This window comes from Benincasa hispida, chromosome 3 (assembly GCF_009727055.1).
Source record: "Benincasa hispida cultivar B227 chromosome 3, ASM972705v1, whole genome shotgun sequence".
Classification (NCBI taxonomy): Eukaryota; Viridiplantae; Streptophyta; class Magnoliopsida; order Cucurbitales; family Cucurbitaceae; genus Benincasa; species Benincasa hispida.
In genome coordinates, this window is record NC_052351.1 from 64,835,585 (window position 1) to 64,859,766 (window position 24,182).

At 35.4% G+C, this 24,182-nt stretch overlaps 1 protein-coding gene across 4 annotated transcripts; it reads left to right on the forward strand.

Moving 5' to 3' along the window:
* Positions 1-821: 821 nt before the first annotated feature.
* LOC120073067 (serine/threonine-protein kinase Nek6) lies at positions 822-11,184 on the forward strand. 4 transcript variants are annotated; one of them, XM_039025677.1, is made up of 14 exons: positions 822-1,047; positions 1,602-1,801; positions 2,115-2,181; positions 3,039-3,104; positions 3,579-3,625; positions 4,384-4,429; positions 4,500-4,580; positions 4,695-4,737; positions 4,827-4,876; positions 9,105-9,186; positions 9,260-9,309; positions 9,384-9,457; positions 9,565-9,616; positions 9,706-11,184. In XM_039025677.1, the coding sequence occupies exons 2-14, from the start codon at positions 1,683-1,685 to the stop codon at positions 10,963-10,965; spliced, it is 2,037 nt and encodes a 678-aa protein (XP_038881605.1). In that variant the 5' UTR covers positions 822-1,047; positions 1,602-1,682; the 3' UTR covers positions 10,966-11,184. The 4 variants fall into 4 exon arrangements, with proteins under 4 accessions (XP_038881605.1, XP_038881602.1, XP_038881604.1 ...); XM_039025674.1 differs by having other exon boundaries at positions 823-1,047; positions 1,677-1,801; XM_039025676.1 differs by having other exon boundaries at positions 1,042-1,170; positions 1,677-1,801.
* Positions 11,185-24,182: the final 12,998 nt, after the last annotated feature.

A 24,182-nucleotide genomic window follows, 5' to 3' on the forward strand; every position in this document is an offset into this window, starting at 1 on the left:
TTTTTCTTACCAATATAGCTTCTCAATCTCAAATTCAGTATATTTAAATTTAACAAAATTTAGCATATTTAAATTTATTAAAATTGTAGATCGGACATATATGTATATAGTATAGTTTTACTAGTTTTCAAATTTTTTTCTTATAATCATTTCTTTCTTTGTCCCAAAATATAAAAATAAAATAAAAATAAAAATGAATTTAGTTCAATTGTAATTGATATGACATTCTTCTAGAAGTCAAAGTTTAATCCCCATAATAATAATAGACGAGAAAAGAAACAAAAATAAAAGATAAATGATAGGTAATATTTTAAACCTAAATTATAAATGAAAGTGAGTTGAATTTTGAATTATGTTTGACACCTAATTAGATAATTTCTTTTATAGAGTTAACATGATACCTATAGTCTAAAAAAAACCATGATGCTTACAAATAGTTGGATAAAATAAATGTTTTGTTGACAACATTAGCAACATAACTAATAAAAGTATAATTTATAATTAACTACAAAAATGTTTCTTTCTATTTTGAAATAACATTAGTATATATTTTGTTTCTTTTTTAAAGAACACATATCAAATGATTAAATCAACAAATGTGCCAAAAGATAATTCTTGAAAATGGAAGCACAAACTTTTTTTTTTAATTTTTCTTTACACAATGCCAATCTAAAGGAATGATTCAACAAAAAGTGAAAGTAACTGTTAAATAATTAAGTATTTAAGTATAATATTTAATCCACAACCCCAAAAAGCCTTGAGCTAGAAAAACTACAAAAGTCCGTTTCTTTTTCCCAAATAAATTCACAATTTGGAATTTTGGATGTGGGTATAGACCAAAATCAGATTTTATTAATTCGGAACGAGAAAACGTTTGTGAGAAAGAAAGAGGAGAGAGAAAAACGGCTCATTCTTCTAAAAAACCTTACTACCTACGCATCTGTTACTGAAGGTTGCAGCAGAAAGGGGGAAAAAGGTGGAGCAAAACAGTTGAAATTTCATTCTGGAAGTGGGAATTTTGGGGCATTACCAATTTTTTTCAAAAGGGTAAGATTTTATTTGGTTTTTCTTTCAAGTGGGGTTGTTGACATCTCAACTTCTTGGCTGTAAAACATTCATTCTCTGAATTTGAAGCTCTTATGAATCTGCAAATGGAAGCAAAGCTTTTGGGTTTGCCTTTCTTTTTCATCTTCCTAACTTCCCACTTTACCTTTTTCTCTCTCTTGATTAAGAAGCTTTTGTTTATGCTTGATGCTTGCTTTGCTCGTTTATGTTTGTTTTTCTTTTCTCTCTCTTGTTTTGGCAAGTTATCATTTCGCCTTTATTATGCCATTTAGTACTGCCTTGCTTTTCTCTTGAGTTTCTCATTCCACCACTTCCCTTCACGTTCGTTGGAATATCATCATAATTGCACTCTTGCTTTACTCATTTATTGTGTTTCCCTTCACACATGTCTCTGTAGATTCTGGAACTTTCGCTTATAATTCAAAGGGATTATAGTTTCTGGGGGAGTTTTTTTCTCAAACTTTCCCAAGTGGGTGTAGGATTTTCATTTTTGTTAAAAGTCTTGACCATGTGAGAGTTCTGCAAAATGGTTTCAGTTTCAGTTGATTTTGGAACTTGGCTCTGCCCCAGAGGGGTTTCTGGTCTCACACTGTGTTTTTTGGCGTTTGAAGGTCGACATGGAGAGTGATAATGGAGATATGAAGACCAGGATGGAAGATTATGAAGTTATTGAGCAGATTGGGAGGGGCGCATTTGGATCGGCTTTTCTTGTTTACCACAAGACTGAGAAGAAGAAGTAAGAAATATTTTCAAACTTCTGTTCTTTCAGGAACTGTTTCTAAGTCTTTCAAATGAAAACCCTGATGTTAATACTTCCTATAATGATTGTGAAAAATGCTGATGCTTATTTGCCTATTAAGTTGAGAGATCATGGTTAGTTTCTATGTTCTCTGTTGTTAATGGAACCCCGATCTTCAGAACTAAATGGGTCATTCAAGATTTATACCTTTTTATCTGAGTGTAGAAATGAAACAAATGTTTGGTCTTGTGGCACCACAAATTGTTCGGTGTATATTAGTTCTCTTAATATTTTCCTTCTTTCTAAATAGATATGTGCTCAAGAAAATTCGCTTGGCTAAGCAAACGGAGAAGTTCAAGCGCACTGCCCACCAAGAGGTTAGTTTATTTAGAACCTATATCAACTATTTAACTGTTTGAAATATGGTTCATTATTCTCAAGTCTTCAAGATCTGATCAAAGTTACTCATTTACCAACTGTAAATGGATAGCTAGTTAACTTAGGGAGTGAATGAATAACTAATTAACTTAGGGAATGTTTATTGCCTGCCTCACATTCAACGACAGTGCTTAATGATGCAAAACAGATCACAGAGAAATTGGAGAAAATAGAAAGACAAATTTATGTTTACAAATGTGCTTAATGATGCAAAACAGATGCCATGATATGACTCCACATGTTCATTATGAATTGAGTCATTGTTAAAATTTTTACTACTTTTTACTTCTCAAGAACATTCTAACCAGGTGACTTGAAAGTTTGAGTGGAAAATTAGTGACTTATTTAATTTTTTCTCGAATTTAGCAGATTAATGGGATTTCGAAAGGATCATGCTTTTAAATAAATTGCACTTAAAGATTGGTGACATGGCAAATTCTCTCACTGATCTCGAGTTATAACTAATAGGATATCGTGGTTTGGTACAATGGTTAAAGGGGCTAGTTGAACACCAAGATACTGAGGTCATTTTTCTAACTACGGTGTTCACCTGGAGGATATTAAATGTCCTATGAGTTTCTGGATACCATATGTTGTTGAATTAGGGGGTTCTCCTAAACGACAAGTCAAGTGTGCTTAAGCGGGCTCAAACACCAAAAGAAATGGATATCTGTTTTTATACTTAGTGTGAACTTGACATATTTTCTCATCAAAATTTAACATAAAATAGTTGATGAGTAAATATCCTTGATATTTACAGTATTTTTCTTTACTGATGTGACCTTCTCAATTTCAGATGAATTTGATTGCGAAACTAAATAACCCATATATTGTGGACTACAAAGATTCATGGGTGGATAAGGTAAATTTTGTTCTTTACCCTCCAATTCAAATCTGGATCGAATCTGTTTCTTTTACAATAAGAATTCTTGCTATTAGAATTGGAAGTAGTGGTAGGTTTTTGTTTTCTCAGATTCTTATGTAGACTTTTCATTCTAGAGCCTACCTTTTGTGTATAATCTTGATTCTTCTCTTTGAAAGATTGTAGTTTACGATATTTTAAATTGTTCAATCAGTACTATTAAAAAGGGATTATTTAGTACACAAGGCACATCTAAATTTTAGGGGTGATTATGTATACTTTTTTTCTTCGGAAGGAATTGAATTGTTTGTTTCTGAGTGATTCAGCAAGGAAAGTGGATTCTCAATTTGAAAGGGTGTTTGCCTTTGGCAATAAATATATGGTTTATAGACAATAGCTAAAGTTATTGTGATTTCTTTGCCTTCTCATTTTCACTTGCTCCACATTTCATATTTTGGGCATTCTGTTTTGCAGGGTGATTGTATATGCATTGTAACTGGCTACTGTGAAGGAGGAGACATGTAAGTGTCTAAGTGATAGCCATTTAATACCATTTAGAGTTTGCTTCATTTACGACCTTTATAGAGTAGTTTAATTTTTTGGTTGAGGCCATGATTAAATTTCAGATTGAATGAATAATCTGCAACCTTTTAAACAGTGAGTATCAATTTGCCACCTTCAAAGAAACAGAACTAATTGAAGAATAAAAGTTATCTTGAATTAATTAAAGAACAAAAGTTATGTGGTCCTTTGCTAGTCAACCGTTCAATTTATTTTGCCAACTACAGGATCCTTCAGTTCTAATTTCTAAATGTCTTCCACTATCATCCTCTTTTCTTTCTTTTTTGATGTATATGACGAGGATAAAAATTTGATTGAGAATCCCTTCCAATTGGTATAAATAAATAAATAAATATCAGTGGCTAAAAAAGTTCTCCCTCTCACCCTCTCATTCCCTCACGTTATTCTCTTCCTTCCAATTGGCATCTTCTTTTAATGACGTTGACAGCATTAACAATTTAACACAAGTGACGAGGATTAGGTATCCTCCAAAAAGATTGGTGAATGGTGATCAAGAACCCTTCACAGTTGGCAATGATTAGAAAAACAAAACATGAAATTCTTTGGTGACAAAAGGTCAACATCATTCTTATTTGTGACTTATTCTTGTAGAAATAGATGAGCGGTTATGAGTGTTTTTCTGCTATAGTGAAAGGGAGAAAGGGATGAGAAGAAAACTCAGGACTAATGGTATGGCCTGTTTTCTTTTGCTGAGCAGGTCTGAACTGATAAAAAAGGCCAGAGGAACATATTTTCCAGAGGAAGTAAGCCGATTACAGTATCATTTATTCTTTTCCTACCAAATCTAGGCCTAATGGCCATTTTTTTTCTCAGAAACTTTGCAAGTGGTTAGCACAGTTGTTGCTAGCTGTGGACTATCTGCACTCCAATCGAGTGCTACATAGAGATCTTAAGGTATTTATTCAGTATTAAGTATGAACCTACATAATATTGCAATTAAGAGCTCATTAATGATCTGATCCGTTATATTTTTTTCTTTTTTTTTTTCCAAATTTTCTTCAATTCCAGTGTTCCAACATTTTCCTTACAAAGGGCAATGATATCCGGCTTGGTACGATGTCTTCTAATTTAAATAGGATGGAATTCATTTTGCTAGTCATTGTTTCTATAGGAGTGCTAATATCTTGAATGCCTGTACAGGGGACTTCGGACTTGCAAAACTACTGAATACAGAAGACCTTGCTTCATCGGTAAGGATGCAATCATTGTCTGTAGTAATTTTGTGATTGAAAGCTTTTTAATCAACAAACTTGCATTTTATTCTGTTAAAACCTGGCGTGATCAAGTACTTGGAATGTTCAACTTTTGCCATACAAACTATGGTCCAGAGTTTTTAAAATGTCTGTTTATTTACTGTTGAATTCATGTTAGTCACTTCTTCCTTAGCTTTTGTTTCGTACAATGTGTTATATATCGCCTTTATTCATCATTCACGGTATTGTGCTTTCATTCCTTGAGAATGTCGAGCATGAGAACACATGGTTGAGGTTCCCTTCCTGTTGTTCGACCCTTGGTACATTCCTACCGCTGGATCAATTGATACCCCAAGCCCACAATGGGCCACATAACTACAAACTGCCTGCAACTTTTCTCTTGAAATCTTGCATCGTGGCCATCATAGATGTTGTGTAGGGAGAAAATGGTAGTGAGCAGCTCAATTTTGTTGGAAGAGATATGAATCTCTTAAAGGTCTAAACTACAATTTTTTCCCTATCAATATAATTGGTATATTAAATGCAAGGCTCTATCAATGGGTATAAGAGCACATTTTTGGACATGCCAATAGGGGTGATCATTGAAACCGCTAAAACCGAACCGAATACTAAAATGAACTTGAATCGAACTGGAACCAAACCGAAACCGAATTAATGTGGTCTGATTCGGTTTGATATATTTTCAAACCGAATTATTGCAGTTCGGTTCGGTTTCAAATCTGAAAACCGATTTGAAACCGCACTGCACCGCTTTTTTAATAACTATATTAAAAAACAATATATACATAAGTTATCCCATTTTATGTTATTGTTTGTAGAACAAGAACTTTTATGTTTGTAGTATTTATATTTTTAGACTTTGAAATAATTTTTAAGTTTGTTGTTGAACTAGTAGTGATATTAGTAATCTAGACTAGTAATACCAAATAATTACTAATAGTAATTGTTATTATTAAATTTTAAACATTTTAGTTTTTATTGTTTTTAAATTTCATAATTAACTGTCAAAACTATATTTTTAAATACATGGTTTCAATTATAGAAATTTAGAAAATATGAAAAAGCATAAAAAAAAAAAAAAAACTGTGAAACCGAACCGAACATGTGGTTCGGTTTGGTTTCAAAAAGTACACTTTTTAAAATTTGTGACTAGGTTTGATTTGAGCCTCAAATCAAACCAAACCGANAAATTTAGAAAATATGAAAAAGCATAAAAAAAAAAAAAAAACTGTGAAACCGAACCGAACATGTGGTTTGGTTTGTTTTCAGAAAATAAACACTTTTTAAAATTTGCGGTTTGGTTCGGTTGAACTGAATTGAACCTTGAACACCCCTACATGCCAAATGGGAAGAAGATGGACAACTGAGTTGAATTTGTGGAACGTCACTGGGTAACAATCGCGAAGGAAGTTAAGAAGATACTTTCTTTAGAGAGGAGTTTGGCAATGTTAGTTTTGAGGTTTGAATCTAATCTTGAAGGAAGAATCTGGGAGAATAGTTATTGATACCCTTCCACAGGGGAACCCACAAAAAAGAAACAGTTGGTGGACATGAATCCAGAAGGAGGAGTTGGGGAATCTAATGGGACGACCAAGGAGAATAGGAAGTATGTTGAAGTTGTTGCAAAGAGATTTGACCTACCGATTTGTTTAATGGAAGCAATCCAATCGTTGGATTTTACTTGCAGACCACAATTTTGAGTTGAATCATTTATCAGAAGTAGAGAGGTTGAAGTTGATGTCGACTAATATATGTAAAAGAAAGCACTAGTGTGATATTCTAGGCATAAGGGAGGCAACTTTTGAAATCTTTGGGTGAGTTCGAATTAGCTCTGTAGTGCCATTTCCAACCAACACAGTAAGGTATCTATTATGTTGTCTAGCATTGTTACTTTACGTACTGCAGTGGATAAGGAGGAGTGACTTAATGTTGTAGTATGCAGCTGATGGTTACCAAGGTGGCAGGCTCACTACCACCAGCTGAAGTTGGCTTTTTGAACAAAAACAAGTATTTTATCATATTCTCCATGCGAACTAAGCTTCCTCCATGAAAACATGATCCTTTAACCTATGAAAGGGGTTATTCCCGATTAGTGTACAACCCCTACGAACACCCTTGTGTCAAAAAGAAAAAGATTAAGAAATAAACCGTCTAATGGGAGAAATGTTGGTGGCTCAAAACCTCAAGTAATCTGACCAAGCAGAAGTCCCCTTTCAACTCAGGTTCCCTTGGTGCAAAAGGAAAAAAAAGATGGAAATTGCACTAGGATATCATTCTACATCGGTTCCTCATCCCTACATCTTGGTGGTGTACAAACCACAGTAAATTCTTATGTAATTACAACCTTTTGATGATTATTAGCAGTTGGAGAGCTTTCCTTTGCTAGTTTTGTGGGGAGGGTAACCTCTACCATTGCCCTTGGGTTGTTTCTTTGGTTCTATGTTAATGCATTTATCTGTTTCTTATCCCCCAAAGAAAAAGGATTTCAAAATGCTATTCAAACTCGGTTTGGATAACAAGGTTATTGATGCATCATCTATTGTCTGCAGAAGGCACTCTGACAATTTTGGTGTAATATGACTTAATGCCAGCAATATAGCAGCATGTAAATGAGGATTCATATCTGTTAAAGATCAAAACTGTTGGTTTGACGTAAGTAGTGGCATCCATAGTCCCCACTCCTTAATAGAAGATGACTGATTGAAGTATCTGAGTAACATCAAATGACTCTCCCCTGATTCGTACACTTCTAAAAGAGTACCATGTAGGTTGTTGGATGCCATAGGGAACTGAAAGCCTAGCAAAGGAATGCAGAAAGGGGTCGATGACTTTATGATTTCATTGTAAAATCTATCAGTAATATCAGCCATATGAATGCTCCAAGCCCTCCCTATTCTCGATTTATCTCAAGATATTGCAGCCACTTTTGTCGATTGCCTATCTAAGTTGGAAGGGAAGAATAACTATCTTGAAGTGATCGATCCGGTCCCAAATATGTCACTTAGTCACCTTAAATACCCTTATACTACTACCATTTTAGTTGCATAGTAGTTTGTCAAGGATGTGGTATACTTGCATGTGCTCCTTCACCTCTTGTTTTAGATGATGACGTGATCTTTATTTGCATGTTCTGGTGGGAATTGTTTAAACTGCTAGGGACTGAATTAAAGAGAAGCATGGGACATGCCCACCAACCTAATGATCAGTTGAAGGTGCTGAATTGTTGCTTCAAAACTTCTTTGCGTTGTTTAACATTTGGAAAACCAAAAACTGGAGAGGTGGGCTGACTTCTGGTGCAGCACTTCCACCATTGTTTTAACAACTACCTCATTCGAGCTATTATATGGCCACTCTTAACACATTCAGGACAAACGTTTAACCCTATTTTAGCAGTTGATGAGCTTCCACAGGAGAGGGATTCAGTTCTGGATGATTTGAAATTTCAGATGATTCCTACGAAGAGGGATGTATAACTAAGTGATTGACAATATGGTTTTTCTTAAATTAAAGCCATATCAACAGAAGCCTGTGCCTTTTAGGTAGAAGCCTGTGTTGATTGGAGGGAAGTACTTGATCTATTTTACATATACTCGGAAGAAGCTTCATGGGCCTAAGTAATAGGCCAATTAATGCCCGAGTCTTTTAGCTATCAGATTTGGGATCATGAAGTGTGTGGAAAAGAAGTAATAAACAGGTTTTATGTGAATGATGTGGGGCTCTTGAGGGAGGAAACAATAGGAAGCAGCTTGGTTTTATTTTACTCTCTCCCCCAACCCCACCCCACCCCACCCCAAGTTGAAATTTTATTCACTTAAAACCTTGTTATCTCTTGGAGTTTGGCATTGGTGGGAGCGAGCTATCATAAAGCAAGGGGTGGGATCTTTAATCCACAGTTACCTAAAGGGAAGGGAAGAAGGGGAAAAAAAAATAAAAAGAAAGGAAGAAGAAGAAGAACCTTGCCTCCCTCCCTCTATTTACTCTATTTATAGCCGCACAAAATGAACTCACCAACTATTTTAAAATATACCTAATGGTAATAACCTTCTTACTCTAACAACCCAACTAATTTGTAACTAATGAACCTTTCCCCAATATTCACACAAGATCATAGGGTTTTAAGTTATCATTTAGTCGTTACTGAATAATAATTTCATTATACTTACTCAAAACTAGTTGATTGTGGATGCTAATATATGTTCCGTAGGTTGTTGGCACTCCTAATTATATGTGCCCCGAGCTCCTTGCAGATATACCTTATGGCTACAAGTCTGACATATGGTCACTTGGTAAGAGTTTGTTGAGGCATGATTCCTGGTTTATAGTCTTGTCATTGGATAGTAATAAACTTGGTTTTTCCAGGTTGCTGTATGTTTGAAATTTCTGCACATCAACCTGCGTTTAGAGCTCCGGTAAGTTCAAGCTTGGCCTCTTAAATTTCATCATTTTTGCTGGATGCCGGATTGATTTATGCGTAATTCTTCAGGACATGGCTGGTCTTATCAATAAAATTAACAGATCCTCCATTTCTCCTCTCCCAATTGTCTATTCCTCTACATTGTAAGCCATTCTTCCAAACTGCATTACCATTTCGGATGGATTTTTCAGCTAAAAATAGTATATGTTTGCTATTATGAGACTAAGAGACTGTCGGTTTCCACTTGCAGGAAACAGATCATCAAGAGCATGCTAAGGAAGAATCCCGAACACAGACCGACGGTGAGTGATGTGATCTGGACTCTTTCAATGGCCAGTGGCCACTTTGTACATTAAGACCCCTTCTAATCTATGGCTTGATTTATAATTAGGCTGCTGAATTATTGAGGCATCCACATATGCAACCGTATGTCCTTCAATGCCGCAATACTTCAGCTAATATACTACCAATATATCCCTTACCTATCAACTCCAAGGATAAAACACCGCAAAAATCACCATCTAGCAAATTGAATAGTGGGCATGAGAACCGGGCCAAACCGAGCATAGCTTTCAACCTGCTGGAAAATATTGATCTGGTGGGGGGAAGTGGTGACATACATAATAGCAACTCATCAACCGATGAAAATATGTCATTAACAGCTATTTCAGAAGACATACTCGAGACAAAGATGGTGGATCCTACATCCTTTCCTGATGAAATATCCCCGTCAGATGCTGTTGATAGTCGGGCTGATGGGCTAACGAGCTCCTTGCCTGCGATATCAGCTTGCAATGGTGATAAACAGAATGGAGGAATTGTCGTCCAGTGTGCAGAAGCACCTGCCATCAAGATCTCCCCAGAAGATAATCCGAATTATTTGCAGAGAGAACCTGATTCGGAAAACTTTCAACAGTTACCAGAGGTTGACATTAAGACTGTAAACCTGCACGAACAGAAAATAAGTTGCAACAAACAGACTTCTAATGTAACTGGAATGAAGGCTGAGGAAGCTAGCGAAAGGAGTGTGAAATTATTGATGTCCTCTGTAGGCAGTGCCGAAAAGTCTGAATCGTCTGTTGATAAATGCTTACTGAACTCTGTTGATCAATTGAATGTTGAACCAAGAAGCTGCATAAAGCAGGAGAGCTTCAATGAGCATCCCGAAGATGGTTGTAGCAGCAACTGTTTAACATCTGAGAAAGAAACTACCAAAGAAAGTGCAGAGACAGATTGCTTGTCGTTGGAGAAGGAAACACACGCAGATTGTATGTCATGTGAGAGTACAAGCAATATACTTCCACGGAAAGATGAAATTCATGTGAACTCGGATGATATTAGTTGTTCCACGCAGATGATCGCAAATCAGCACAACAGGGCAGCAAGTGACATATCAGAACTAAGTACACAAACAGCATCAGGTGGTGATGATTTGAGAAGTACTGAATCAGAATATCCAAGTCAGCGAAGAGCCGATGCGCTCGAGTCCCTACTTGAGCTATGTGCACGGTTACTTAAGCAAGACAAACTCGAAGAGCTTGCTGGTGTGCTGAGTCCATTTGGAGAAGAAGCTGTATCTTCGAGAGAGACAGCGATCTGGTTGACAAAAAGCCTCATGTCGTCACAGAAATCTAACGAGGGATCTTCTTAGTATCCTAACATGTCTAAAAAGAAAAGAAAAAAAACAGAGATGTTCCGATTATTTATGCATATTTTGTACAATAAACTTAATTGCATTATATTTTTTTTTTCCAATATATTAATGTGCTCATTCTGTGTGGTTTTGTTTGAAGGATGTGAGAGTTTCATCTGTTGGAAGTTTGACTTTATAACATTGCTTTAAATGAAGAGAAACTCAAACTTTTGCCTTGCCTTGTATAGAAAATTTATATTTGCACATTATGGTTTGAATGAAGTTTGAATATACCATATTGAAAAAGCTTCATGCCTTCATTTCATTCAAAGTGATTTTTGGTTGCTTACAAACTCAAACTGGAAAGCGATCAATTTATTACACCATGTGTCCAAAAAACAAATCAAAACTGAGAAATAGAGAAGAAAAAAGGAAAAAAAAAAGAAAGAAACAACCCCATCAAGAGATGGAAAATGAAAAAGAATCACCCCATATTGATTTACTTTCCCCCTTCCTCAACTCTGCTAAACTCAGTTACTGAAGGCAGTAGGCAATGAGAGAGGTAGCAGATGCACCTAGCAACATCCCAACGACGGGCAAAGTAGCGGATGCACCGCTGGATGGGCCGGGTGCTGGGGCTGCTGCTTCATTGGAGGCCAAAACCATGCTCATGGAGGCAGCAGCAGTGATGAAGGCGGCACAGGCGAAGTTCTTCATTTCCATGATGAAAAGATGAGGGAGAGAAAATTAGATTTTAGAGAAAGACCTGCTTGAGAACAAGAAGAGGGAAAATTCCCTTTTTTGGTTTTTTTTTTTTTTTTTTTTTGTGGTCTTTTTTTGTTTTTTTTTTTGGATTTTTTTTTCTTTTGTTGGTAAGTAGTAATGGAATGCAGGTCTGAAGAAGTTGAGGAGGGTAAGGAGAGATTTATAGGAGGAATTTGGTCTATTTTTGGGTGTAAAAAAACAGCTTTTAACAATAATGGTGGGAAGTTTGTTAGTGATATATTAAATGAGTGGTAAGGCATACTGTGAGTATTGGCAGGTTTGAATTTTACTAAATTTAATTTAGTTGGAAAAAATTATGGTAGATTAATTTTGAGACTTTTTTTTTTTTTTTTTTTTTTTTTTTTTTTTTTTTTTTTTTTTTTTTTAAAAAAAAAAAGAAAGAAAAAACAAAAAAGAAAAAAAAAGGGTTAAGAAATAGTTCAGAATTAGCATTCCCATTTCGCTACCATTAAAAAAAATGCTATTTTGTTTTTTCTATTTTTTAAATAATTTTATGGGTAAGTTTCCATAGTTTATTCTATTTTTCATTTTTACCGTTAGTCATTCGCCTCAAAAGTAAATAACCTTGATCTTCTAAAGCATCATAATTTTATAAGACCATTTATTATTCTTCATATTATTGTTTATTTAAGGTTAAATTAGAACCTTAGTTTATAAAATCTAATATTTGACAAATGATGTTTCTTATTTTAGAATTATAGGAAATTTTATTAAAAAATGCATTAAATTTAGAGAAATTATATAATAAAGGGAAAAGAAAAAGAAAAAATTGCTGTGTTTCTTATTTGTATTATTTACTATGTTAAAATTTGCATTTGATGTTGATACTTGGGTTATAGTTAAAAAAAAATAAAAATGTAAGGCTCCATTTGGTGGCTATTTTGTATTTTGTTTTTGTTTTTTTTTTAAAATTAAGTCTATTTCTTTCTCATTTCTAACCATCATTTGCATATTTCTTAAGTACAAAGGTTGAATTCTTAGCCAAATTCTAAATTCTCAAAAAACAAGTTTTTAAAAGCTACTGTTTTTTTAATTTCTAAATTTTGGCTTAGTTTTTTAAACCATTGGTAAAAAGTAGATAACAAAGGAAGAAATTTGGAGGTGGAAGTAGTGTCTATAGGCCTAATTGTAACGACTCGACTCCCTAGAACAAAAACTAAACTAGGTCATTACTATAGACGTGCATGCATATATTTCAAAACGACACTTTTCCATGATTAGATAAAAGATCTAATTAATAATTTTATTAAAAGTATCTAAATGAAATTCATTTAACAGGGTACGCTAGCAAAAATGAAATGAGGAAAATATCACATTAAAACATGATCCAAAACGATCAACGGGCAAAAAGAAAATCAAAACTGAAAATTTTCTAAATCCAACAATTAACTAAATTTAAAATCATGAAGCCATAGAAAAAAAATGGGCGGAAGCATTGATTGGTCCTAATGGCTTGATCACGGATTCTGTTTATCATTCGTCGACGTGTTCTTTTCCTTTGTCTGAAAAAGAAACATGAGAAAGAGTAAGTATAAAATACTCAGTAAGTAACCTCATTACCGAGCTTAGGTTATGCATTTAAGTTCAATAAATGGAACCTTCTAATGATACATGCAAAAACCTCTACTATTTTTTGGATGGCCATTTGGATGGCCATCTAGTGATAATTTAATCCGACCTACCATAGATTAGATGTACCCACGAACCTCTGTTGAAATCCCGAAGGAGATCACTAACCTTTGATGAAATCCCAAAGAAGATCACTGACCTCTAGTGAATCCCAAAGGAGACACTAAACTTTGGTGAATCCTGTAGGAGACACTAACCTCTGGTGAAATCCCGAAGGAGACCACTAAATTTAGGTGAATCCCGAAGAAAACACAAACCTCTAGTAGGTACATGTCTACGGTTAGGGGGTAACTATTACTAACGTAAATATCATGCATCATAAAATAGAGTCCCACACATAAATCATAATATAAAGCTCGTTCATCCTCATACATGTCAAATAAAATCTAAACCATGCTCATACATACTTATAAAATATCTTACAAAATAAGATCATGCTCATTTTGTCACATACATCAACAGGACAGTCACATGTTCATATTTCCTCTCTAATCAGGCATCATGATCCATACAGTCTTAGAACCCTCAAATTTATCCTCAATCCTATCGTCCGACACAAAGATGGTTCTAGTAGTAGGATTACTTACCTCAGAATTTAAGCTTAATCAAACAAATTTATTCTCTTCCTTACCTAAAACAAATCTTGAATTGAGCCTATAGTAAAAACCAAAATTTAATTCCAATCCTAAGAGTATAACCCAAATCACAAATTCACACCAATACATTCCAAAACACTTACCCGAAATGTTTGCTCAAACTGGAATTGCACTTAAGCTTCAAGCACGAAATTCTAACAAGTCAAATTGAGGGGTCTCAACCCAAATCTAAAACCCAACCAAGAAAGAAATATAAACACCAATTAAACCAATGCTAACCAAACGAGTATTCACAAGATAACAAGATCCCAACCCACTTACTGAATTTTAACAATTTCTATCAAAATTGGTCCTAAACTCAATGGGCAACACCTCAAGATCTTCTAAATTTTGAATCTAACAAACCAAACATAATGGTTTCAATAATTTAACCCAAAAAAACTCTATATTCACAGAAAAAGTGCTTACTAAAGAATATAACAAAAAATCTGGCGATGCCCCAGACACAATAGTTGTGCTTGTCGGAGAACGACAACCAGACGGTTGAAGGAGTCCGCGACGGAGAGCAGCAATGTAAGCCCTTGTTCCTTTTCCTCTTGTTTATGCTTAAGGTTAACCTAAATAAGTGAGATTAGAATGTACCTAAATGAATAACTTGGATTGTATGACCTAAGAAAGTTTTGATGCTAAGTGTTGAAATTAAAAATTGGAAATTACTTAACAAATGCAAGTTCTTTTAGAAACTAATGAATATTTGTTATTTTTTGAGTAATTTATCATGATTAGGCACTTGACTGATGAGTATGAGTTGTGATTGGTAAAGTGTTACAAGGAAAGAAAGTATAAAATTTTGTAGGACATACAAGTTGGCTGAGAGGGGTGTTGGACTTGTTTGGCCTGGAAAATAATTTTTGGATTAATTTCCTAAAATCTAAAATTAATTTAATATGAAAAGTCATCTTGGGCTACAAAGGATAAGGAAAAATGAGTAAAAGCCACGTAGTAGGTCAAGTAAGCAACTGGTTGGATGGTTTTGATTGGAAGAAAAAGTGAGCAACTTTGGCCAAAAAATGGGGGTCTGAAGAAGACGAGGGTTCTCTTAAACCACTTGGGCAAAATCTGCCATTTTCAAACGAAATTAAAGCTTATTGAGTTGGGAGTTTAACCTGGGGCTGTCGAAGTGATTTAAAGTCGGAAAAGTGGAGAAATCGTGAAGAAAGTGAAGGTTGTCCAAACTGGAAAGTCCAAACAAGATGTAGTCCAGGAGAGATTCAAAGCTGTAGAAGACAAGTTAAGAGCGGTAATTTTGAGGTTAGTTAGGTAATTTTGAGGTTAGTTAGTTTAAAGGTTCTTTAACATATTTCATAAAGGAAGTATGTGCAGACTTTTGCTTTAGATTGGGTTCAAAATTGATTAAAATGGAGTCAAGGTTTTCTCTAACAGGGCATTAGCAGTGTCACCCATCTTGCACGCCCATTCGTGCCCCTGCCGCCCATCTTGCACACCCAGCATGCCCACCAGTCCCTTTGCATGCCCACCTTGCACACCCAGCGTGCCAACATTGTTGGGATTGGTATCCTAATTCTCCCAAAGTCTTGTAGTTTGTAAATTTTGTACACATTGTTATTAATAAAATAAAGAGTTATTTTATTTGTATTTACTCATATTCAATAAACAAAAATCCGTAAAACTTAAGCAACTGCCTTGTAACGTTGCGCGAGCATTGCAACGCTACATCCAGGGGCATTTTAGTCTTTTCACATCCTTTTGAAGCTCGGTTGCTCAAATTAGCTCCTAATTACTCCAAATTAACCTCAAACAATTTGTAACGACTGATTCTACCTTCAAGATGCTCAATATCTACAAAATCACTAAATAAACACATTAAGCATAGTAACGACCTAGAATTAAGAAGAGGAAAATAGCACTTTTTAGGCCTATCAAAGGCACTGCTTTTGCATCGGACTCAATAGGAAGCTCAAGATTCGCAACCCCCGTTTCTCTTGTCACGGCAAGGCTGATGCGGTCGCATTAGAGTTCTGCTGGCGCATCTTCTGCTATTTCTCTCCATTTTGACGTCTTTCACCTTCAGTTGACTCCTGCGCCTCTTCCTTCGACTTCTGTGCTTCTTCATCTTCCCTTTTTCTCTTATCTTCATTCTCAACAAGATTTCTCCGAAGCTCTCGCACGGCATCCTCATATTGAAATTTCTCCTAGTACAGAATCTTCCATTCCTTCACCAATCGTGCCACTCGCCTCTTCACTCTCCTCCACACAACCTCCGAAAATGGATCATTATATGAAGAGTCGTCTTCCTGCAAGTTAGACGACAAGTAAGTGCGAGAAACCGTACCTTGCACTGCCAAAATAGTGATCTTCGGCCGCAATTCCTCTTGGTCTACTTTCGCTAGGGCTTGTCTTTGTTAGGCTCTCATAGCCCTAGTCTCCTTCCACAACTCTTGAAAACGAATGTGAGGTTCTTTGGTTCTTTCATGTTTACTTGGGCCGAAGGTTGCTCTCTCTTTTTTTTTTTCTCTTTTTCAGTTTTTGAGCCCTCTGTTGCTTCAATCGCACCGTTGGATGCCTGGATGAAGACAAAACCGACAGAAGGGGCATTTGCTCTAAAGTCCGCTATGCCAATCCTTCATCTGAAATTGGATTTTCAAAGGTATGTCGAGGCCGATTTCTTATGAACATTTGATCTTACAACGTCGATCGTCCTTTTAAAGAAGAACTGGGAGTTGATTTCATTACGGAAGGAGAACGATGTGTGTAGAATCGTGAGGTTATCTGAGAACGAGAACTTCTAAGATAGGTGAATCGTCAAAGGGTCTGGGGAGAAAATGGGGTTTCGATGTAGTAGGTCAAAAGCAGTGGGACTTTAGTTGAGGACAGTTAACTGATTTATAGGTAGGTCTGGCCCACTATCTAAAGTGACGTCACCCATCCCCGCTTTTACCTACTGATGCGGCCACATCATTTCGTTTGATGCGGGTGCGTTAATCTGCTCCCTTTTCTTATCTGTACTCTAGGGATAAAATTACGGAAATCAAGGATGACTATGTTTGATTGTGTATGGGAAAACAATGCCTAGAAATAATATGTGTAGGAATTAAAGTAACTATATTTTGTTGTGTAGGAAATGTGTTTGGTGTTTCATGGGAATTAGGGGTGTTCAAAAAAATCGAAGACCCAAAAAAACCGAGCAACCCAACCCAACCTAGCTGGTTTGGGTTGGTTAAAAAAAAATGGTTTGGTGTGGGATTTTTTTTAATGAACCCGAATAGGTCGGTTTGGTTCTCGGGTTCGTAGGAAAATCGTTCGGTTTGAATCGAACCGACCTAGAGACTAGACAATCGCTTAACAAGTCCAAACGATCGTTTACAAAATATACGATCCTTAAATTATCTACACGATCGCTGAGCTCTACTACACGATCATTGAGTAACAAAATGCTATACGATCGCTGATCTCGGCTACACGATCGTTGAGCTCAGCTAAACGATCGCTTAGCTCTGCTACACGAACGTTGAGTAACAAAATGCTATACGATCGTCTACCAATGCTATACGATCGCCTACCAAATGCTACACGATCGCTGAGTAACAAAATGTTATACGATCGTCTACCCAATGTTATACGGATTTGCCTTACCAAAGGCTACACGAATGCTGAGATCGTCTACACGATCGCTGAGCTCGGCTACACGATCGCTTAGCTTTACTACACGATCGCTGAGTAACAAAATGTTTACGATCGCCTACCCAGTGCTATACGATCGCCTGCCAAATGCTATACGATCGTTGAGCTCAGCCACACGATCGCTTAGCTCTGCTACAAGATCGCTGAGTAACACTAGACGATCACCCACGAAGACCCCACGATCGCTTACCCGGAACTACTAAATGCTATATGATTTGCATACTAAATTGGAGGCATATCAAATATCCAAAATATTCCGTCAATCTCCGCTTTTTTAACCCTTTTACTTGACTTTTTGTCCAAAATCATATTACTTGACGTTTTTTTCCACATAAACGTCAATTAATTAAAAGCTACAATACAAGTGTCAAGTAATGTAGATTTTGTAGTAGTGATTTTTTATTGGTGATTCCAAGCTTTTTTTTAAGGGAACCGATGGAACCGAACCAACCCAACCCTTTTTTTGAGTTGGTTTGGTTCGGGTTCATAATTGAACAAGGGTTAGTTTGGGTTAGAAAAATAACAAACCGAAGCATAGGGTTGGGCCTAAAATATCCCTAAACCCAACCCACGACACCCCTGATGGGAATATTATTAGATCACCCAAGTAAATGTTATATTGTTCAAATATAACCAATATCAAAGTATAAATACTAAACATAGACAAAATAAGCATTTATATTATGTCAATATTCATAGTTAAAAACAAGAGTACAGTGCAACATTCATTCAAAATGAAGATACTTAGCAAGCACTAACATGCTAGCTCAAAATAAGAAGTACACATCATTTGATAAGGGCACTAATATATATATATATATATATACATAATTTCCCAGGTATAACATATTTATAAAGTCTCCTATTACATAGAAGATACTACGATATTCCCACAGTTTAAGAATGAACGTCTTCTTGCAAAACCTCCCTTATGAATTCATATCTTTCATCATGTGGAAGATTAAAGAAATAATAAATCTGAGATTGGTCTTTAGTGATAATCTTACCCGCTCTCACCCTTTGTCGAACACTTAATCCATCTACCTTTCTAATTTCACTAACTAATGAGTTTCAACGTGCTTCTCTTGTAGACACTCGTTCAACTACCTGTCGATAAAACATAGCAATCTCTTGAATGTTATCATTAGCGCTTGAAAGATGACTACTCATAACATTCTTAGGACCATTCACTGCCATCACCAATGGGTCCATATTTCTTGCTCTTTTCTTACTAGACCTATTTATGTATGTGCACTAGATTGTATATTTGTTGCCGCTTCACTCATTGAGGTAGGTCCATCCACTTCTTCCCTTCCAACTATTGGTGGATCAGACACATAAAAACCATCTATTTCTCTCTAAAAATCATTGTTGTCCATTTCTCGCTCTACTGCTTCAAACATGTCAGCTGGATCTTCTGCACCAAGTCCATTGGCTCTATCTTTTCCAAAAATAATGGCTAACTGTTCGTAGAAAGGAAAAGAAACACTTAGTCCTTTTGCATTTGGATGACTCTATGAAAACAAATATAAATCAACTTTTAATACATTTCAACAATAACATGATAACAATACACTAGCAATAAAAAAAATCTACATTTACCTTTACCCATTCATCAAATATATCCTTTTCTTCCTGTATAACTTTTCTTGATCATTCCATCCGAAGCCACTACAATTTGGGCCTAACATTTCAGCTATTGCGTTGTACTGCTTCTTCAACAGTTTAACTCTAGACTCTATGTGTGGTTGAGCCTTAACTTCACAATTATGAATTTTTTCAGCCATCCATTTCTCTATTTGATTGAGAAATCCTTGTTTGAAAGTACCATTATCAACCTTCTATGTGCCAATGTTAGATAACTCCAATAAGCATTCTACTAATTTCTCATCTTCTATCTTACTCCACATATGTTTCGACCTACTTGAACCAGTTGTAGATTATTTGTTGACATCCATATCTATGATTCACATCACATATTAGACTATTAAAACTCAAAACTTCACATATAACATAGTATGAAAATCAAAACATACATCACATATCATAATTATGAAATAAATAGCAATATAGTAGTTCACAATGTTTCATAAAAGCTTATAATAAGGTGCATGTTTACATCATAATAATACATCCTATTATTAATATTTAATGCCCCTCCCTCCTCAAACATCTCAATTGCTAAGTTATCTCTCCAATTTGTCCATTCATTTGAACTCTCAACATATATTATTTGATCACTATCCATGTCAAAAGTACTTGAATGAGTGTCTCCAACTTCATCTTCTTCTAACGGATCTACAGGCATTTCTCTTCTTATAAGATTATGAATGAAACAATAAGCTGTAATAATGCGACATTGAACTTTTACTGGATAGTAATATTTCCCTCGAAGAATAGCCCATCGACCTTTTAATAGCACAAATGCTCGTTCTATTACATTTCTTGCAGATGAATGCTTCATATTAAAAAATTCAGCTGGAGTTCTTGGTTGGTATCATTGCATCCAATCATTTAAATGACATCGTTGTCCTCTGTAAGGAGCCAAAAATCCTTCACCATTTGTATAGCCAACATCACATAGATAGTAACAACCTAAACACACCAACTGAATACTTGAGAATGTATGTACAAAGTGTTTCTAATCCAAACTACATACCAATCCTAGTATCATACATGTTACCTTTTGGAATCTTTAATCCATTCCTCCTAGATATAGCATCTCGTAAAACTCTTGAGTCAAAAGCTGAACCTTCCCATCCAGGTAAAACATAGATGAATTGCATATCTTGGGAGCAAGCTCCTAAGACATTAGTAGCAATTTCATTCTTCTTGGTTCGATACCTAGGTCTATCGAGAATACTCACATTGACTTTAATATAGGTTCAATCTAGTGCACTTAGACAATTCTACATACAAAGAAGACTCTAAATTAATTAAACCACCTACTAATATTTAAACATGAGCAAAACTATAAAACAAAAATTACCTTAAACCACTTCCATTTTTCATCAAAGCAGTTAGCAGAAACAAGCTCAGGATGTTTAAGTAATAACTCATGTAGTCGTATCACAGAGTTCAGAACTATATTAAAATGTCTACTAATTGTTTCTCTTGAACGCGTAAAATGTCGACATATAACTCTATTTTTAACGTCATATGCAAGGATATGTAAAAATATTGCAACCATCTCTTCAACTTCTACATGTGTCGTGCCTCTTAATTTGCTAGTTATTTTAAGCATATGACATAATGTAGTAAAACATCTCCCATTCATTCGTGTTGTCTCGAAACATGCTAAATCACTCTCATGTATTAGACCAAAAAAGTTTAATTGTCTAATTCGATGCCTATAGAAAGACTTCCACTCATAATTGTGTTTGTCCTTTATACAATAATATTACTACCAATAGAAAAGATGTTTTCATTGCTTGTTTTATTATCTCTAAATATGACAACAAGATAATAAGAATTTGTTGTTCAATAGCTGAATATATGTCATTCATATCTGCATGATAAACGAAATGTTTTATCCCATCATTAGTTAATTAATAAACAATTCTTAGAAATAAATCATAATGTAGCAAATCAACTCATTCAATACATCAAAAGAGAACAAAAAAACATGTAGAATGAATAGGATCCTAGTTACTTCAATTTGAAAAATTAAGAAAAGTCAAAGAAAAAAAAGTAAAATCAAATAACCCATCAAACATATCTTAAATTTCACAAAACTAAAACCCAACCGAATTAGATAAGAAATCGAACAAACTCCACTAAATAAACCAATGAAAGCGATGCAATAATTATATTATGACAATAGTAGATAAAATGAGAAGCTAGAGAATGATATTAGGACAATATAATTGAAAGAAAAAATTAAGAGAGAATGTCAATATCCTTCATCAAGAGAATTTGGCTTTAGTGACTGAGTTTCAGAAAAAATTCCCACATTTGGAATAGAGAAACATGTGCGAAGACGGGATCTGATTACAAAAGAGAATTTGTCCAAAGTAATAGTTTGATTACAAAGAAATAATGATAATAGTTTAGAGAAATGAAAATAGTTTGATTACAAAAGTGAATGATATTTTTGTAGGAACAGAAAAATCCCATATAACAAAAATGTGGGAACAGAGAAACATGTGCGAAGATGGGTTCTGATTACAAAAATTTTCATATATCACAAAGGGCTGAATAAATGGAGAATAAATAAAAAATTCCCATATATCACAAAGGACTAAATAAATGGAGAATAAATCAACACTGGAAAAAGAAGAGATAAGTGGAACAGAAAATCAATAAATAAGGGAAAAAAGATAAATCATTACCAATAGACAACAGAAAATTGAAAGACATAAATAAACAACACTAAAAAAAGAATACAGCGACTAGAGATTGAAGTACCAATAGGAGGGAGATTGAATAAAGACATAAATTGAAGTGAGAAAAAAAATATAAATGGAGATGGAAAGAATGTAAGTACCAATAGAGGAGCAGAAAATCGCGCCGGCGAGAAGAGAGGAAGAGAGACAGCAGCACCGAAGTAGAGAGATGGGCAGCACTCAAAGCAGAGAGTTCACGGCTCGAAGGAAGGAAAATGGTGGTAAGAAGGAGAAGAAGAAATGAAAACCTACACTTCTCAATGGGTATGCAATTCCTTCATTTGTGTGGGTAAAAGATACTTAGGAATTGACTTTTCCAAGATAAATAAACAAAACCCACCAACCAAACATGGGCTTTGTAATCCCATTCCCATTTCCACCCTCTTTTCCCTCCAACCAAACAATCCATTAAGTGAAAATTCAGAAAGTTCATCCCAATTACTAAACTCCTAGGTAGGTTTCCAGGTCAGGGTGTTCTCTGTGGTCATCTTAAATACATTTTCTTTAGACAATACCCTCCTAAACAGAGTTTAATTGTGAAAACAGATAAAAATCAAGACTACTTCTTCTTCTTCTTTATTTTTAACAAAATAAACAAAACAAGAAAAAAAAACGTACATGTACACCAGGGCCCTTTCTCATACCAATTCAGTAAGGGAAACAGAAGTCTTTCCTTTGTTTACCATCTCTCCCCAATATGCCTTCACTTTTTTGCCTACTTACCTTGAAAATGTGGTTGCCATTCTGCAGTTCCATAGCACCATGGGGGAATATTTTGTAGATTAAGAATAGCCTTGACCATTTGGATTTTAGTTTTCCTGAGAAGAGCCTTAGCTTGGAGTTGAAAAACAAAACCTATTGTCGTTCCTTGAACTTGACGAGCTTAATTTTTTTTTTTTATCATGGTACCTTTTCATTTTCTCTTTACTTATCTTGGCGTCTTTGTAAGCTTGATTTTGAAGCTCTTCCAGCTCATTCAGCTACAACATTCTCCTGTCATTTGCTTATCCCCGATTTAGATTCAACTTCTTAATTGCGCAATATGATTTGTACTCTAACTCTAATGGTAAATGACATGCTTTATCCAATACGATCCAATATGATGACATTCCTAACAGGGCCTTGAAAGTTGTTCAGTCGGTCCAGAGCAATTCGTTCAGTTTTAATGACTAGTCGTTTCTCGATGGATCCATCATTTTCTGAAGGATGCTCTTGATTTCACCGTTTGACAACTAACTAGACCATTAATTTGGGGGTGATATGTCATAGCTATCCGAAGCTTCACGTTGTATTTTTGTAACAGACTTACCATCTTCCAATTGATGAAGTGGGTTCCCTCATCACTGATTAGAGCCTTGAACAATCCATATCTGCAGAAAATGTTCTTTAAGAGGAACTTCTTTACCACTTTTGTGTCGTTAGATGCAGTCGCCACTACCTCAATCCATTTCGAGATGTAATCTACTGCCAACAAGAGGTAGGAATTCCCAAATGATAGCGAAAATGGCCCCATAAAATCGAAACCCAGCTTTGAGGATGTAGTTCATTGGCATTTCATTACCGACTGATAAATTTTCCGTTCTCTGACATTTATCACATTCTTTAGCAAAGTTGTGGGCATCTTTGAACAACGTCGGCCAAAAGTATCCACTTTACAATTCTAGTGTTTTTGTTTTTCATTCCTACAAAATAACCTCCATATGGAGCCTGGTGACATGCTTCAAAGATATCAACTACCTCTTCTTTTACAAAATGATGCCTCAAGATCTGGTCAGACCCCAACTTGAACAAGTACGGGTCATCCCAAAAATACTGCTTGATGTCGCCAAAGAACTTCTTCAACTTCTTATTTGTGGCTTCAGGTGGCATAATTCCAACCGCTAAGTAGTTAGCAAATTCTGCATACTATGGACTTTTGTCAATTGCCAGCAACTGTTCATCGATAAAAGTATCATGAATTTCATTTGATTCTTCCATTTTTCTTTTCAGGCGGGAGAGATGGTCAGCAACTTAGTTCTCTGTTCCTTTTTGTCTACTATTTCCACATCGAATTCTTGTAACAATAGGATCCACCTAATTAATCTGGGCTTTGCATCTTTCTTTACCAGTAAGTACTTTAGTATGGAATGATTGGTGT